Source organism: Ochotona curzoniae, unplaced genomic scaffold (genome assembly GCF_017591425.1).
Source record: "Ochotona curzoniae isolate NIBS_2020 unplaced genomic scaffold, NIBS_Ocur_1.0 contig_291, whole genome shotgun sequence".
NCBI lineage: Eukaryota > Metazoa > Chordata > Mammalia > Lagomorpha > Ochotonidae > Ochotona > Ochotona curzoniae.
In genome coordinates this window covers 5,281,499-5,299,264 of record NW_024465649.1, presented here as the reverse complement: position 1 = coordinate 5,299,264, position 17,766 = coordinate 5,281,499, and the positions used below count along the sequence as shown (strand labels likewise).

Here is a 17,766-nt window from a genome sequence, read left to right as displayed (position 1 = left end):
GTCTGACAGTCAGTATGGCTGGCAAACATTTGTTGGTTTCTCTAAGAACTCACTAAAGAATGTGGGTGATTACAGCAACTGGTGTTCTCATAGCTCTTATCTTAAACAAACAGTATAATGTGATCTTGTATCCAAAGACGAACATGAATTCAAACTCAGTCAATAGTCATTTAGCGAATAAATGAAGTGTAACAGTGTCATATTAAAAACTAATGAAAAATTGACCAGAAAATAAAGCTGCTGTTTTCAAACACTGGGAAAATAAACTGATGACTAAGTCCTGTGCTGGGATATTAATGAGAGAATCATGTTGAAGGTTGTTGAGGCCTGTGATGATGGGTTGTAAAATTGACCATGTATATTTAAGTCTTATCATTCAGTATTGCACGCATCTGCGCTGTGCAACTGTCACCACTGTTCATCTCAGAAATCAGTATCTCAAGTTGAAACTGCAGAAAAGGGAGTTTTGATTGCACACTCTACTGGCACAGTCTTAAATTTGCCTCACTAGCCTATACCGCATGGGACTGCCACTTCACCCAGGGATGGGAATTCTCTGCACCTGCAGACGTGTCCAGGCCTCCTCAGTCCGAGTAACTCAGAGAAGAGAAATGGGCATGGAGAGGAGGGGTGGATGATGCTAGCCCCTTCTTCTAATGGCCCTCACTGGAGGATTCTGAGGGGTTGCTTAATACCACCCTGGGGCAAATTGCTTCCTTTACCAAGCCTCATTATTTTCTCAAAATAGTTCAAATTAACATGAAAAACATAGTTCTGTCAGGAGTCCAATATTAACTTGCACTGTAACTACATCATGGAAGCCAAATTGTGATTCTCCTTTTCCACCAAGATTATTTGGGCCTTTTATGCAAGATATTTTTAAGTAGTATCCACTTTTAAGGTAGTGATGCTACTTTACAAAGGGAAGCCCAGATGTTCAGTGCCCCAGCTTGGATTCGAGCCTAATTCTGACGCTTTACCTCCTGTACTTGCTACTCTCTCTCAAACACATTTTGATTCTGATTCTCTAGTCACCACACAGTTAAATGTGGTCGTTCATCAGCTGTGACAGAGGCACTTTTGACCACGGTAGAGCCCTCTTGCCATTAATCATCCGTGTGTCTAAACAACTGAATGTGTAGTTCATGGCCGTGAAGCGTGTTTTGGTCAGACAAGTTTTGAACCTGGAAGTCTTTCTATATTAATCCTAGACCAGAACCTTTCTGGACATCACTCTTTTATCAGCCCTCAGGGGCCTAGGGTTATATTAGACATGAACCTCACTTCATGGCAGTTCACCTCACCATTATTCATCTGCTTGAGGTCTCTGCTTTTCCTTTGCTCCTCTTTACTCCAGTTCTTTCCATCCTCTGTAAGTAACTGTTTTGATATGTTCATTTGTCTCTTTGCATGTATGCTTCCAAAATATGTGTGAAAGATGTCAGTAGTAGAGCTTCTATAAATGATGTCACGTTTTTATACGGATCTCATCCTGTTTTTCTGTTTTCATTCAGTACAGTTTTAAAATCTTTGTATGCTGCTACTTCTAATTAATGGTTCCTGCTGGCTGATAAAACATCGTAGTATCCATGTGTCAGTTCTCATCTTTCCTCTCTCTTAATGACAGACACCAAGATCACTTCCAAGTTCCTTATACCTCACATGATGTTAAAATGAACATCCTCCATTGTTGCCTTGAAGCTGGGAAGAATGATAATTTTCCTCGGCTAGGCCAGTCCCTCAGAAAAGCCGAGATTGGAGCAGGCCAAAGCCAGGAGCAAGGAACTCCATTCACATTCCCACATAGCTGACAGGGACCTGCTGCCTCCTGGGTAAATAATAGCAGGAAACTGAAGTAGAGGCTGGAGATGGGATTTTATTTAGAGATTGTTTATTTGAAAGGCAGAGTTACGGAGATTATTGTGGAAAAGGAGACACAAAGAGATCCCCTTCCATCCTGATACATTTTCCCCAGTTGCTGAAAGATCCAGGGCTGGCCCAGGACAAAGCCAGCAGCCAGGAACTTCATTGTCTCCCACATTGGCCTAAGGGTCCAAGCACTTTAACCATCTTCCACAACTTTCCCAGGTTTTCTTATGGGATGCTGGTACTATATAGGTGGAGATTTAACCTGTTGTACCATAGAGTCAGCCCCTGCAACTGGGATTTGAATCCAGGCACTCATGGGATGTGGATGGCCCACGTGGGACTAAACTGCTGCACCGAATATATACAACCCCCAAGAATTCATCCTTAATTCCATTTTATGGTCTTGTTTTGGTTAGGTTTGGGGGTGAGAATTCTGTTCTCATCAGTAGATGCCCTTTGCTATTTTCTCTGTTTTTGTGTCGTTACATTTGCTCTGCAGCTTTTTCCAGCTTTGTAGATGTAATATTTAGTTTTAAATTTTTCTACTTTTTTTCAGTTAATAAAGTCTTTCAAATTATGCTTTAGCCGTGACTCTCAATTTTTATTCGATTGTTAGTGCTGTTTTTCTTAATTTCCTTTTTAAATCTTTATTTTATTTCTAAATACAATATGGCTTTTTAGAGTTATGTTCTCATTGTCTTTTTTTGTTTTATTAGCTTTCATTCCAAAAAGAGAGTTTGTGTGATATTGATTCTTTAAGTGTTATTGAAGTTTCTTATATGGGCCTATACAGCCTGTTTCCGTAATTGTTCTGTGTGTGGTTTCCCAAAGATGTATATTTTCTTTCTCTCCGTTATAGAATTCTCTAATATCTCTATTGCCTTGAGATTATGGTCTTAATCAAAGTTTTCTTGTTTGAAAACCTTTTTCTGCCCTGTTTCTTCCTGAGGGGAGATGTTAAGATTTTTGCTTCCAGTTGTTCTCTTAGATGTGATATTGTTTCCTAGCTGACTGGCTCCATAAGTCTAGTGCACAAAGCAGATGAAAGTAGAAGTACACTGGTTGGATCTGAGAGAAGTCTGGCCAAAGCTCCTCTCAATGCCCCATGCTGGGCGGCTCCAAGGCACCTCTGTAGAACTTATATGTGCTAAATTAGTTCTGTAGGAAATGTAACAATTCATCTTTGAACTTTTCATTTTTTTTTAAAGATTTATTTTTATTATTTTTTATTGGAAAGGCAGATATACAGAGAGGAGAGACAGAGAGGAAGGTCTTCCGTCCGATGATTCACTCCCCAAGTGAGCGCTATGCCGATCCGAAGCCAGGAGCCTCTTCTGGGTCTCCCATGCGGGTGCAGGGTCCCAAAACCTTGGGCCGTCCTCGACCGCCCTCCCGGGCCACAGGCAGGGAGCTGGAAGGGAAGCGGGGCTGCCGGGATTAGAACCAGCACCCATATGGGATCCTGGTTGTGCAAGGCGAGGACCTTAACCTCTGCGCCACCGCGCCGGGCCCCATCTTTGAACTTTTCATCGGTGCCTTTTTTTAATTCTGTTTATTTGAAAGGCAGAATTTGGGGAGGGGAAGAGCCATGGAGTAACAGACAAAGGAAGATTTTCCATCTTCTGGCTCACTTTCCAGATGCCTGCAACTGAACAGAAGCTGGCTGAGTAGCCAGGACTGAAACTGGGACTCCTGCAGGAGGAGATGCCAGAGTCAACGCACGCAGATTCTGTACCACAGTGTCCACCCTCGGTTATCCTCCCAAATCTAATTTGCAGCAAATTGACTTTCCTTCTCTCTCTCACTCCTCTTGATCATGTAATTTTCCTCTTGCCATTTCCCCATCACAGTACTTCTGCACTTAGTCAATTTCTGTATACATTCAAAAGCCCCTTAAAATTCTTCTGAAACAATTAATGCTGGACTAACACTTAGGTGCAGTGGGTTAACCCCTGGCTGCAACTCTGGCATCCCATATGGCTACCAGGTTGAGTCCTACCTGCCCTCCTTCTGATCTAGCTACCTGCCTGTGTGCTTGGGACATGAGCAAAGATGATTCAAGTGTTTGGGTCCCTGCACCCATACGGGAGAACCATAAAAGTACTGGCTCCTGGCTGTGGTCTGGCCTACCCATTGTTTTGGTGATCATTCAGGGAGTGAACAACCAGATAGAAGATTCTTTCTGTCTCACCCTGTGTCTAAATCTGCCTTTCAAGTAAATAAAGAAGTCTTTAAAATATTATTGCTAGCGTAAGGAATTTAGTAATTATTCATTGACGTAATTCACCAATGGTTAGTATTTATTTATTGACCAGCAGTGTGAGCATTAGGACTTAAATAATTGTAGTTGTTTGATATTTGTAGTATTAATGTTTGCTTCCTATCCTATACTACATAAACATCGTGAGCTTAACACTTGTCCAATGTGTCTGTATTGAAACACTCATGAAACTTCTTGTTCTTGGTCAGTTTATCTACTTCAGTGTTAAATGGCAGCATTTTTCCTGTATAGAGGAAAGTTTGGGTAATGTTATATGTTCTTCATTCTACTGTATTTTGTTAAATCTCTTTTATATTATTAATGATAAGCTGTCAGTGATAGTGCTATATTCTCTTCAAAATCCTTGTAAGGAAGATAGATTTATTCTTTCTAAAATAAACAGCCACTGATTTTTAGTTATTTTTGTAAAGTTCTTTTTGTAAGTTTCAATTTACCTACTCACGGATTAAACAGTGTTTGTGAAGTCTGGAAAAATGACACAACAGATGAGGCTGCTATCCCTCCCCCTCCCCCTTGAATACTATGTAAGCTTTGCATTTGCAAGATTCCCTCCTGAATACAGTGAATATAATGTAAACTAAGCTTTAGACTGAGCATCTTGGGTTGCAGAGTGATCACAATCAACTAGTATGTGTTCAGCTGATGAGATGGTTGCTTCATGCCACAAGAGTGGCTGTCAAGCCTTTGGGGGCTAGCAGCACACCAGGCCAGCGCTGGTCCTATGTGGGAAGAAACAAGACCTGCTCAAACAGTGCAGGCCCCACTGGCTGCTGGTGTGATTTTGTTGCATAGAAACAAATTAAGTGAAATATAACTGGCTTGATCCCCAAACAGATAATTTAGATCATTATCTAGAAATAAAAGAATTGGGAATATTTGCCAACCATGTACTATCAGGTCCTATATCATGTATCTTATGTTTTTCAACATACATGGTGTGGATATTACCATGTACATTTTCAGATGCAGAAGTAAAATCCTGTACAGATAAAACGATGTATTGATTTGTAGACCTTAAGATGTGGTGGATTAATGGAGTGAATTCAGAGAAACACCCTTAGGTACATTTACTATTGTTCACCTAACCCAGTGTTATTTTATAACCTTTGTATATTTTAAAGAAATGCAATTATTTAGAAAATTTGATTTTCTTTCCTGCTGGGCTATAAGACTGTAAGAAGAGAAGCTGTGATTATTTTGTTCTGCGTTTTATCTCCAAGTCCAAACTCTACTTGGGACGTAGCTGGTGCTCAGGAAATGTTCTTTGTTCTCGGCATGTAGGAAACAGAGGGGCCATTGTTTCTAGTGTATTCTATTGGTTATGTGAGGAAGGAAGATCATTTTTGTTCTGTGTGAAGAATGAGGATTTAGGGGTGACAATCTTAGGTGGAAATAAAATAAACTTCACTATAATCTACAACATAAGGTCATGCTGACGACAACTGCTGCTTTCTCCAGTGGAGCCACTGGAGAGGAATCACAGTAAGGAGGTGGGAAATGCTATCTCTGTAACACAGATTCACCTGGTGTATTTAATTATCTTATCTTTTCCTTTTAATAGAAAAAATCAGGCAAAGATATGCTGACCTTCCTGGAGAGCTACATATTATTGAGCTTGAAAAGGATAAGAACGGACTGGGACTCAGCCTTGCTGGTAATAAGGACAGGTCACGCATGAGCATATTCGTGGTTGGGATTAACCCAGAAGGACCTGCTGCAGCGGACGGACGAATGCGCATTGGAGATGAGCTGTTAGAGGTGAGAGGCCTGGGGGTTTAATTCTGTTTGGGCAAAGATGAAGGGGCCATGGCGTGTGAAGTATGAGAAGATAAAGTGAAGTGGGGAAAATGTTCACAAATGGTACTTTCCTCAATTATTTAAAAGCATTTATGAAAACGAGCAGAAACCAGTGCTGCTCATTAATGCTGTTGGCAACTTAGCAAAGACTTATCTCCCAACATGTTTGAAGAAACCATAAATCTGATGGGGTACATTAAAAGAAAAGGACTTATTTTTAGTATCCTAGAGGTTTCAAAACTAACCTGATTGTATAGTAGCAATTAATATTGTTATTTGTAAAAATCTTGTATTGAGTTTTAAATTAGCATATCTATGACTAGTTGTTGTTCAGTTTTTTGGCAAGGTGGAACCAACGAAAGCCTGGAAACTTGTCAGGAGTAGTTGATGTCTTTCAAATTGGTGATATCAGGTAAAGCCATGTGGGTTCCTATTTTAGGAACGGAATATAGAGAAGAAGCTAAGGAGAAGCCTGGTCCTCGGAGAACTTTTCTATGGATGATTTCACCAATTAAAAGATAATTTTTTATTTTCTAAACCTGAAGTCAAGCTTTCTGATCTGAATTTATCTTAGTTTGAGATGCATACATTTGTTCATATACTCATTCGTTCAGTTAACTCTTTTCAGATTACTTTGTTGTAAAAGGCAGAGAAAGCACATAGTCATCCATTCACCGGCTTGCTCCCCAAATGCCCACAGTATGCCAAGCATAAGCCAGGAGTACAGAAGTCAATATAGGTCTCCCATTTGGATGGCAGGGTAAGGTCCCAAGGACTTGGGGCATCGTCTGCTGCCCCTCTGCTGCATTGGTGGGGAACTGGATCACATGTGCGAGGAGCCAGGATTCCAACCTGCACTCCTGCATGGAATGCAGGCATCCCAAGCTTCTGTTTAACTCACTGTGTCACATTTTTTTCCTTGTGCTAGCTTTTTGTTGTTGTTGTTGTTGTTTTGATGGTTTGTCAGTTAAACACATAGGAAAAGAAATTAATTCATCAAGCATTTCAAGTAAATATACAATAATTGCAACAATTAATGTATATTTGGTACCAGACACAGCACTCTCTTACTGTTGAGGTCACATAGAAAAGCATGATACTGATATTTGATGTCAGGAAATTTAACTTTTAGTTCTTTCTTAACCACTGTTTTTAGTGCAGATGGGTAAAAAACAAACAAACAAAAAAAACCCTACAACATGGGGCAGTGCTATAGCATGTGGGTAAAGCATCCCATGTGGCTTTCAGTTCATATTCTGGTTTCTTCTCTTCTGATCCAGCTCCTTACTTGTTACCTGGGAAAGCAATGCAGGATGTCCCAAGTCCTTTGACCCCTGTACCCACGTGGGAGACCCAGAAGAAGCTCCAGGTTCTTGGCTTCAAATCAACCCAGCTCCAGCCAGGCAGCCATTTGGGGAGTGAGCCAGTGATTGGTGGAGGATCTGTCTGTGTCTCTCGCTCTTTGTCTCTGACTTGGCTTTTAAATAAATCTTTTTTTTTAAAAAAAAAAAGACATTTGGACATATGGGGGGGCTTAGGCACCAGGATGCTTCTCTTGGGGGCTTACTGATTTTTTTGTGGTGTGATTTCCTTGTCAGCCTCTGGTTCAGAATAGAATTCTTAGTCACTCACAATTTGACTTGCCTGGAGTGTAAGCTGATCACATGCAACAGTGAGCGTCAGCATTGCCTTCTCCTTCCTGGTCCCTGTAGCTTCCTCCCACCCAAAAATCTATTTCTATAAGGAAGTCTCTTTGTGATTACTTCTCTTTCTTGTTCTTTTGTAGTGTAGCATCTTGAAGCAGATCTGTACTGGATACTAGCATTGCCTAGCATAATCATTACATAAGTAAAAGGCAAAGGTAGTGGTATATGTGAAGTACTGCAATTCATTGAATCAGGTTTATGTCCTTGGGCTGCTAACTACAGCCTGCCTTGGAGATCAGACTAAAGTCATGGAGGTGGCACAAGTTCTAAGTGTAAGCCATTTACTGAGCTATTACCAGCACTGTGCCTATGTGTTGCATATATGTGTTCAGTATTCTTAAAAGCCTCGTATGGGTAATTCTGTCCCTATCTGCAAGTTATGGATAATAAAACGAGGTGTCATGGTTAAGATTACAGAGTTCGAGGTAGGGTAGATGAGGGTAAATAAGATCCCAGACTCACCAAACTGCTAGACCCACTGTGATATGCACTGTCCTGTCCACATGCTTCTCTAGGAATCCCCAGTATTTTAGATCCAGGAGATCTCCTGAATGCAAATACTCTAATCTCTGGGGAATCTTTTGAGTTATACATACCTAAAACAGATGCCCTGATGTGCATGATATATGGAAATGTTACACAACTATAATTTAGAGCATGAAGATTATAGATCTCAACCAGTGGGAGCACTGATATTTCATTTATCTGACATTCTATAAGATTCTGGTAGCAAGCAAGCTGTGGCTGCAGAGTGTACACAGAGTGCTTTACAAACAAAACAAAAAAATTCACCCTGTGCACAGGGCAGTGAGCAGTAGGCCTGGATGAACTGCTCTGAACTTGTGATTTTTTTGGGTAATAGTTGTCTTGCAGAAGGGGCTTAGTATAGTGCATGTGTAAGAGATAATTTTCTTCCTCTTGCACTGTCAGTATCAGCTGTTACCAGATGTGCAAGGATTCTCCAATGGATGTCCTATAATTCATTCCAGTTCTGAAGCTGTCTCCCCTAGAGATAGTGTCAGGTCCTACAGGTCGAGGGCTCAGTCCCACAGGATGACCCTCCTGCCACTTCTGATACCAGTCACAAGTCCCAGGTTGTGACCTATACTTCTGGTTTGACTGGCTATAAACTGGAGGTTCCCATGACCCCTCCTCTGCTAGAGTAGCTCATGGGACACAGAGCACTTTACTTCTGCATACCTTCTTAACATTAGAGTACTACATAGGATGCAGAAGAACGGTCCAATAAAAGGGATAAACTAGACAGGAATATGGGAAATAGACGTGGAGCATCTGTGCCACCTCTGTGTGTGCTGCCTTCCAAGTACCTCTGTATGTTCAGCACCCCTGAAACTGAACAGGCACCACATTCCAAAGACTTTTATGGAGCCTTGATCACATAGGCGTAACTGCTGATTCACTCAGCCTCCAGCCCTGCTTGCCTTCCTAGAGTATGGCAATAGAGCTGAAAATTCCAAACCTCAATTATTCCTTGATCTTTATGGTAACCACCTCCTATTCTGGAATCTACCAAGAATTGTTTCATTAGAACAATAATGTTCCTTTCACCCAGGAAATTCCAAGGGATTAAATATTCTGTCAGAACGTGGTAAAAAGACTACACAGTAGCACCCTATCACTTGTGAAATTTTAAGAATTTTAAAAGCTCTATTCCAGGAATAATGGATAGAGACCAAGTATGTATTGCAGAAGCACAGCAATGCAAAGAACTGTTAATTCAATCACATTTCCTCCCCACACTAACGGAAACTTCAAGTATTTATTTGCTAGGCTGGAGGTTGGAAGACATCTCTAAGGTTGAAAAGGAGTGTTAACATCTGGACTTCTTGGGCCTCTCTTATTCCTTGCTTTGACATTCTGAATTTGGCTCTTTCCTTGCAATGAAACAGCTTCATCTTCATTTAGAGATAAAATGAGAAAGAAGATTAAGCATAGCAATAAATTAAGCCCCCTTCATTTCTTCCTTTCCCAAAAATTCTACATTTTTCTATGACAGTATTAAGACCAAAGTTGTGACTGTGTGGGTTAACCACAGGGTGGAGCACCAACATCCCATGCAGGCGCTGGTTTGTGCTTTGGCTGCTCTATTTCTGATGCAGCTCCCTGCTAATGCAACTGTGTGAGACTCACGTGGAGTTCTGTGCTCTTGGGTTTGGCCTGATCAATCCCTGGCCATTGTAGCCCATTGGGGAGTGAACCAATGGATAGAAGATTGTCTCTATCTCTGTAACTCCACCTGTCATACACACACACACACACATATATACATACATATATATATACATATATATGTATATACATATATACACACACACACACACACATATATATATATACACATACAGCAGCATAGGGTAGGGCCTGGTGCAGTACCCTAATGGCTAAAGTCTTCGCTCTGCATGCACCAGGATTCCTTATGGGTGCCGGTTCATATCCCAGCTGTTGCACTTCCCTTCCAACTCCCTGCTTGTGTCCTGGGAAAGCAGTGGAGGTCGGCCCGAACCTTTGGGACTCTGTACCTGTGTGGGGGTCCTGGAAGAGATTCCTGGCTCTTAGCTTTGTATCTGCTCAGCTCAGCTCTGGTTGTTGTGGCCACCTGGCGGGAACCAATGGATACAAGATCTTTCACTCTGTCTCTCTCCTCTGTAAATCTGACTTTCCAATAAAAAATAAATAAATCTTTAAAAAACAAAAGCAGGGCCCGGCACGATGGTGTAGTGGTTAAGGTCCTTGCCTTGCACGCCTGGGATCCCATATGGGCGCCAGCTCTAATCCCAGTAGCCCCACTTCCCATCCAGCTCCCTGCCTGTGGCCCGGGAGAGCAGTCGAGGACGGCCCAATGCTTTGGGACCCTGCACCCGTGCTTGGGAGACCCAAAAGTGGTTCCTGGCTCCTGGCTTTGGATCGGCATAGCATCGGCCGTTGCGCTCACTTGGGGAGTGAATCATCGGATGGAAGACCATCCTCTCTTTGTCTCTCCTCCTCTCTGTATATCTGACTTTCCAATAAATAAAATAAATCTTTAAAAAAGAAAAAAAGCAAAAGCAAGAAAATGACAGCACAAGTAAGATGTTGAAACACAGGTTCTGTTAGCACTTATCTTGACTAGCTGTTTATCTTCCATAAGGCCCATTGATATAATTCAGCAGACATATAGTGGTAGTCCTGTTATGTAACAGGACTATATGAACAAGGTGTTGATTCCCTGTCTGTGAACACAGTTCATGGTGCTTGTTCTCGGGGAGCTTATCAGTGATTGTGTAGCATCAAGGGTGATAGTGTTGTGCAAGTACTGAGGTAGGTTGGGTTTTGCCACTATGCCTAGCACATAGTAGCACCTGAGTACATTTCAGCTGCTCTGTTTCATAAAGTAGTGCTTTGTGTAACTTTGTGCCTTGCAGCCATTTCAGTTTGTTACTATAAACATGAGTCTGAATGCATCTCTTTGAGTGAAATCGACTTTTTAGTCTTGGAAGGTTCCATGCAACATCCTGAGAAGCTGGACCAATGCATGTGACAGACTCTTTAATAGTTACAACTCATCTTCTCCTGCGGGGATTTTTTAAAATTTTTTTTCAAAATTTATTTATTTTTAATATATTTTTATTTTGAATTTTGAATTATGTGGTATAATTTCATATAGGCTGGGATTTCTCCCCCCAAAATTTTTCCCCCCATCAGATTTTTCCCATTTTGTAGTCCTTCATAAGGAATCATAATTCTGTCAGTTTTTTATTTAAGTATACCCTGACATTGTTGGGGATTTTTAATTATTATTTCTTTCTGCCTTAGGTGAGAAATAACAGGAGAATAAATTCATGTGTGAATCATTTCCCTCGTTTCTGTTATAGCTCCCAAAAAAACCTCAGTCATTTCTCTGTCATATGTGAGGAATTTGTTTATAGTATATCAGATCTTATGAGAATAGGAAATTGATTTAATAGTTCCAGGTAAGCTAAAAATCAATATTGCAATAGCTGTTCTTTGGTTAGTACAGTGGGGTTGGGTTTTGGAGACTAATACTTCATTATGCAGGAAGCATATGCAAATGAGCTTTGAGATTATACTTACTGGATTCTGGGTTAGAGCAATTCATGTGTATCTGCTTTCCATGCCCAAAATGTGTCTGTATATATGGTCTCTCTGCTCAATTAAAGCAAAATTATCCGTGTCTTTATATGACTTTCACAATTTCGTCATTTGCTTGTCTTGTTTCTCATTATTAGTTTGTATAGTATCTCACTAACAGTCTTGTTTTTGCTTATAGTTGATCTTTTCCATATAAGCTCTTTCTATAATTTTTTTAAATTGGTGAAATATGCGTTGTGGTTTCTTTTAAGCCAGAGACACTGCTGCTTCTCCCCAGGGGCCCTGTCTGTGACTGGGCCTCCACCAGCAGTTCTGCTGCTGTGAAGGTGCATTGTTAGGGTGGAAGAGCAGTCTGCGAGTCAATCGATGACCCAGGTCCTGTATAAAAGAAGTTTTATGTTAAGCCCTTGGAAGACAATGTGATTAAATTTCAGTTTCTTTACTCTTTACTTTGATGCTGGTGTGGGGGTTGCTGAATTTATTTCAAAAGGCATTAGCATATAATTACCATGTAGAATGGAATCAGACTTACATTGGAGTATTGGCTTTCCCTAAGCAATTAGTCCCAGAAAATGTACAGGCCTGGGCATAGTGCTGTCTGCTGAATACGGGATTTATTTATAATCCTCCCTACAGCACAAGTGTGGGAAGAGAGAGTTAATAGTGCTGTGCGGGGAATTGGAGTGATTTGTCAGGTTACTGATGCATCCAGAAGGAACAGAGTGGGTGGCACACGGAGTGTGCAGTTGATTGGGCTAGCGTGGAGTGCTGTGTCTTGTCTGGCTCCTGGGCCCTTTGAAATAGAGAAAGCAAGAGGCTTGCTTCATAGCCAAAAAGAAAGCGAGAAACAAAGGATTGGAAATTAGCTTTTAAAATTTTTTTTGCTGAAATTTTGTTGATTACTTTGTTAGCTATTCTTTACTAAAAATGTGAAATTCTTTATTTTTGATAACTGAAATGCAAAATTGATTCATTGGATTTTGATTGTAGCAATGGTTTCACGAGCATCAAAATCTCTCAGCTTTTCTAGTTTAAATATGTAAATGTCAGTTATATTTAAATAAAGCTCTGGAAAATAGTATTAGCAAACCTGACCAAAATAAATATTATAAGCTGATCTTCAGCATGACTTTCCCAAATGCAAAGGGAAAGTCACCCCATTCTGTGACTGTTATCATAGCTATAACCCAGTTCACAGGGCTGAAGGAGATCAGTAGCATGTGGTGCTGGCTGAGGGGGCAGGGTCAAGCACACAGCACAGTCCCTGGTGCTAACCGCGTGGTAACCGGGGGCTGCCTTCTCGCTGATTGTGATTCCTAAATGATCAATTTTTTTTACATCCAGTTTAATTTTCTGAAGACTTGTTCATTTAGAGAAGGGGGGCAGTGGTTCCAGGAGTTGCGTGGGAATGGAGCCTTCACTGAGAATGTAATACTCACCAAACAGTGGTAAATTCTTAGTATGCATTCTCTGTGTCAGTTTATAAAACCATCATGTGAAGTAAGTACCACGTTAGTCTTTGTTTTACAAAGAAGGAGTTTAGGACTTGAAGAGAGACCTTTCTGACTCAAGGCTGTGGTTCTGTGCGTCTCCAAGCCCAAAGCGAACCCCATGGCTGGTGACCCTGCTCTCCGTTCTCTCCTTCCCTACACTCGTGGAAGTCGCCGTTGCCTGCTTTGGACACTGCACATGCTGTGCTGTGCTGCGTTTAGCAGCCTTGGTGTCTGGGTTCTCCTGCTGGGCAGCTGGTATAAAGATGCATCCATGTTTTAGAATGAGTCTGAATTCTATTCCTTTTTATGGGTAAATAATATTCCATTGGATGGATATGAATTTTATTTAGCTATTCATAAGTTGATGGATGGGAATAATGATTTGAGCATTCAAATGATAAGGTTAATGTTCCATAATTATAATTGATAATGTTGAAAGTATGAAGTTGTGAGTAGAAATGTTACAGAAATAATGTATAAATTAATTGCTAAAACTGCTTGAAAGTCTGATTATTTCCTGATACCTCTGCTAGCTCACAGTTTATAAAATTCAGGAATATAGTATTGTCATTAACAAAGTTTAATATTTTCAGCATTATTTAGTTCTGGATCAATAATGACTCCAAAAGTTAGTAAATTTCTTATAATTTTGGGGGTTTTGGTGAATGCAGGTTAATACAGTTAATCCAAGCTGGTTTAAAATATCTTGGTGTAAAACTGTTGCCTGTAACACCAGCATTCCAAATGGGCTGTGGTTCAGGTCTCAGCTGCTCTACTTCTGATCCAGCTCGCTGATAGTGCATCTGGGAAGGCAACAGAAGGTAGTGCAAGTGTTCGGGTCCCTGTACCCACGTGGGAATCACTGATGGGGTTCCAACTCCTGGCTTTGGCCCAGCCCCTACAGTCATTTGGGGGATGAACCAGCTGATGGAAGAAGATGGGTTTTTTTTCTCTCTCTCCTCTCTATGCAAGTCTGTCTTTCAAATAAATTTGAAGAAATTTTTCTTTAAAAAAAAAATCCCAAATACTGTTCACTACGGAATTCTGTATTACTCTCTTTATTCTTAATATGTTAATACCACTTTGAATTTGCTAAAAGATGTAACTGGTAAAATTGTACCCATCTTGTATGAATAAAAAAGCAACATAACCTTTTTTGTTTTGGTTGATATTAGTGAGAGAGCTGCTCTGAACTTTTATGAAAGAACATTCCCCTACTTTCCATCCTAGTGTTAGGGCAATTGTTTTTTTAAGCTGCAAAAACCATTATGTGACACAGCGGGTGACCTCTTTCTTTACTGTTTCCTGCAGGAACCTTTTGAGTTGTGCTGCTGCCATTTTGTTTTTGTTTTTGTTTCTGATTCTTATTAAGGGGAAAGTTTTGAATTATTTGGTTGTACTTAATTGTCCTTCTATTACTGAAAAATCTAGGTCAAATATCTGTACTCAAAATCTAGGAGGAATGACAACCATAACAATCAGTTTTTTGGATTTTGTCCTTTTTTCTTTTTTTACTGCAGTCCTCATTATTTCTCTCACAAAAGCTTACTGAGGGATCTCTCCAGGGAATTAAATTATCTTTAAATCCTGGAGAGAAAGTGCCATGAACACAGAAAGTAAAAATGAAGCTGATTGAAGAGACTGAGGCTGCTGAGGAGCTATTTATGTAACGTGCTGGGCAGAGCCAGGCCACTGGGAAGGACTGGCTGCCCGCAGTCTCTCGGTGCCTCCTCTGGGTTTTCTCCAGTTCTTTCCTGATTCTCCCACAAACTGCCCTCCATTCCCTTTCATTGTTCTGGAAATGCAGCCTGGAAAAGGATGTTTTTAGGTTACTGAAAAGGGTTTTCTCACATTAGCCTCACTGCATGATTTATTTTCGGATTTTTGCTTTATTTGCCCAACAGAAATTTCAGTCCCATTAACAATATATAAAAAGATGTTAGGTCCACCCGTACCTGCCCCTGCCCTACAAAGCTAGCAAACACTGATGCTATCAGAACTTAGTCAACTTAACAGGTGCGGGCTTTTTTAAACTGAAGAAATCTGCTCATGTATATGCCAAGGGACTCCAAAAAGTTCATAGACAAATGAAATTAAAAGGTAACTTTTAGTATAAAACAATTTAAATCCCTGTGTAGGTTTGTCATCAGAGTTTTCATGATCTTTTTGAATGCTCTTCTTATAGATAAGCAATTAAAGAGTTTTTTTTTTCTTTGTCATAAAATACTTTTCTTTATTAAAGTTGAAGACATAATGTCTGGGTGAGATTACCACTTTAAAATCAATGACATAGGCCCAGCGCAGTAACCTGGTGGCTGAAGTCCTTACCTTGCATACGCCAGGATACCATATGGACCCCGGTTCTAATCCTGGTGGCCTCACTTCCCATCCAGCTTCCTGCTTGTGGCCTGGGAAAACAGTTGGCACCCTTGGGACTCTGCACCCTCGTAGGAGACCTGGAGAAGGCTCCTGACTCTGGCTTCAGATTGGTGGAGCTCCAACTGCAGTGGCTGCTTAGAGAGTGAATCAACAGATGGAAGATCTTCCTCTCTGTCTCTCATCCTCTCTGTATATCTGACTTTGCAATAAAACTAAAATAAATCTTTATAAAAGATCAATCACACATACAAAGAAGATTAAAATTTAAAAAGTAAATAAGGAAATTTAAAGATAGTACTGTTCTCTGTGAGGCAGAGTTTTATTTGAGAGGTAAAGATGGAGACACAGCAGAAAGATACCTCAAATCTTCTGGTTTGTTCACCGAATGCTCAGGAGTCAGAACCTTAATGCAGGTTGCCCTGGGGGTGACAGGGTCCCTGGCACTGGAGCCATCACCTGCAGCTTCCCTGCCATGCATCAGCAGCAAGCTGCATTTGGAAGCATTGTCGGAGTCAAGTGCAGGCGCTCCATTGTGGGATGCCGATGCCCCATGTCATGTCTTAAACAGTACATTTTGTAAAGCTGGCACCTGAGTTGGATTTTTTCCTTATCAACACTATATAGAGAACAGAGCTGAGAATTGAGTGCTGGGATTCGCCTCTCACCCTCTGCTGGTACTGGGACAGATGAGAATGAGCTGGCTGATAGAGATGTATATTAAGAGAAGTAACAGGACAGTGAAATTAGTCAATCCCAAAAGGACAAATACCATGTATTCTCTCTGATATAAGGCAGATTTCATGCAAATTGTAAGATTGGTAACCCTTTCCACATTGTTTTTCCTGCATTCCATGCATTTTGATGTTTTTGTTTTCACTTTCATTTCTTCCAAGTAGTCTCATTTCTCTTGTCGAATTCGTCTCTGGCTCACGGATCGCATGATGGCATTGTCTTACACAGTAGGCTTTTGTGTCTTCCTCACTCATGTGTTGGTTATTCAGTGGTGTGTTTTTTGACTCCATGGTGCAGTAAAAAAATTTTTTTAAAGCATTTAGCAATTTTTAAATGAAATGGCTGCTTATAGATTTTCTTTTCTTTTTGTTCTTTTTTTTTTTTTTACAGGAAAGTGGGTAAGATTATTATTTCCATATTGTTTCTTTCATGTATCTGAGGTAAAGCGGAATATTGAGGGAGAAGCCCCACCCGGTTTCCCACCCACCCCAAGTCCCTCATGTGGGGCATGCTCTGAGATACTCGCCCAAGTGGTTTCAATAGTTCACCAGTTATGAATCGCTGCCAATCTCGCGCTCCAAACACGATGAGGTCGTTGAAAAATCCACTGATTGACATTGTCCATCATAGCATCTCTATTTGCCTGGTATTTTGTTGCCAACCTATAGCTGAGGTGGTTGATTAACTTGTTCTATCTTTTGTCCTTTCATGGTTGGGGTTCTGATTCCAGCATTTCAATTGGGGAGATCCCCAAAGAAACTTTGTCTAAGGTGTTCCCAAGCCAGATTCTTGTATGCACCAGCAAGTGCAGGGCCCAGCACAGTCCATCGCCCTGATCAGCTGGTGGTTGCAGTTGCTGGGTTGGTTCTGTTTTCAGCCTCGCCTTCCACTGGAACCAATGGGTGTTGCAGTCCAGACTGGTTCTGCACAGTGCATACTCGGCCCTCACCTAAATCAGTGGGAGCTGCAGCCTGGTGAGAGCGACCCACAATAATCCCCACCAGGCCTGCCCCCTACCCTGGTTTGCCAGTATGTGTAGCAGACCAGTCCAGACTGTCCCAAATCCCCCTTGGCTCTTGTACATGGCATTTGGCATTGAAGCTTGGATCCATCTAACCAGCTTAACAATCAAGCCCTCACAGGTGTTGTTCAGTGCCTCTCTGTCTAGCTACCCCAGCCCCTGTCCTAATTTTCGTGCCCTCCCATGGAAGTGGTAACCCAAGAGGGGGGAACCCACTATTTCCCTCCCAGGTCTCTCACTCCTGGATTGTGCACTTTCTAGGTGGTTCTGCAGTTTAACTTGACAGAATTAGCCCCCAATGCCAGCTTCTACCAGCTGATGCTATGGCTAAGCCCAAACAACCCTCACCCACTCTAATTGTAGATTGCATCAATAGGA

The 17,766-nt window shown here is 41.2% G+C and overlaps 1 protein-coding gene across 1 annotated transcript in view; it reads left to right on the top strand.

The window, feature by feature from the left end:
- Positions 1-17,766, top strand: part of PATJ (PATJ crumbs cell polarity complex component) — a 338,320-nt gene that overhangs the window by 189,883 nt on the left and 130,671 nt on the right. The window contains exon 28 of the mRNA XM_040978446.1: positions 5,712-5,908. Coding sequence (XP_040834380.1) covers positions 5,712-5,908 — 197 coding nt within the window. The remainder of the gene's footprint in view (positions 1-5,711; positions 5,909-17,766) is intronic.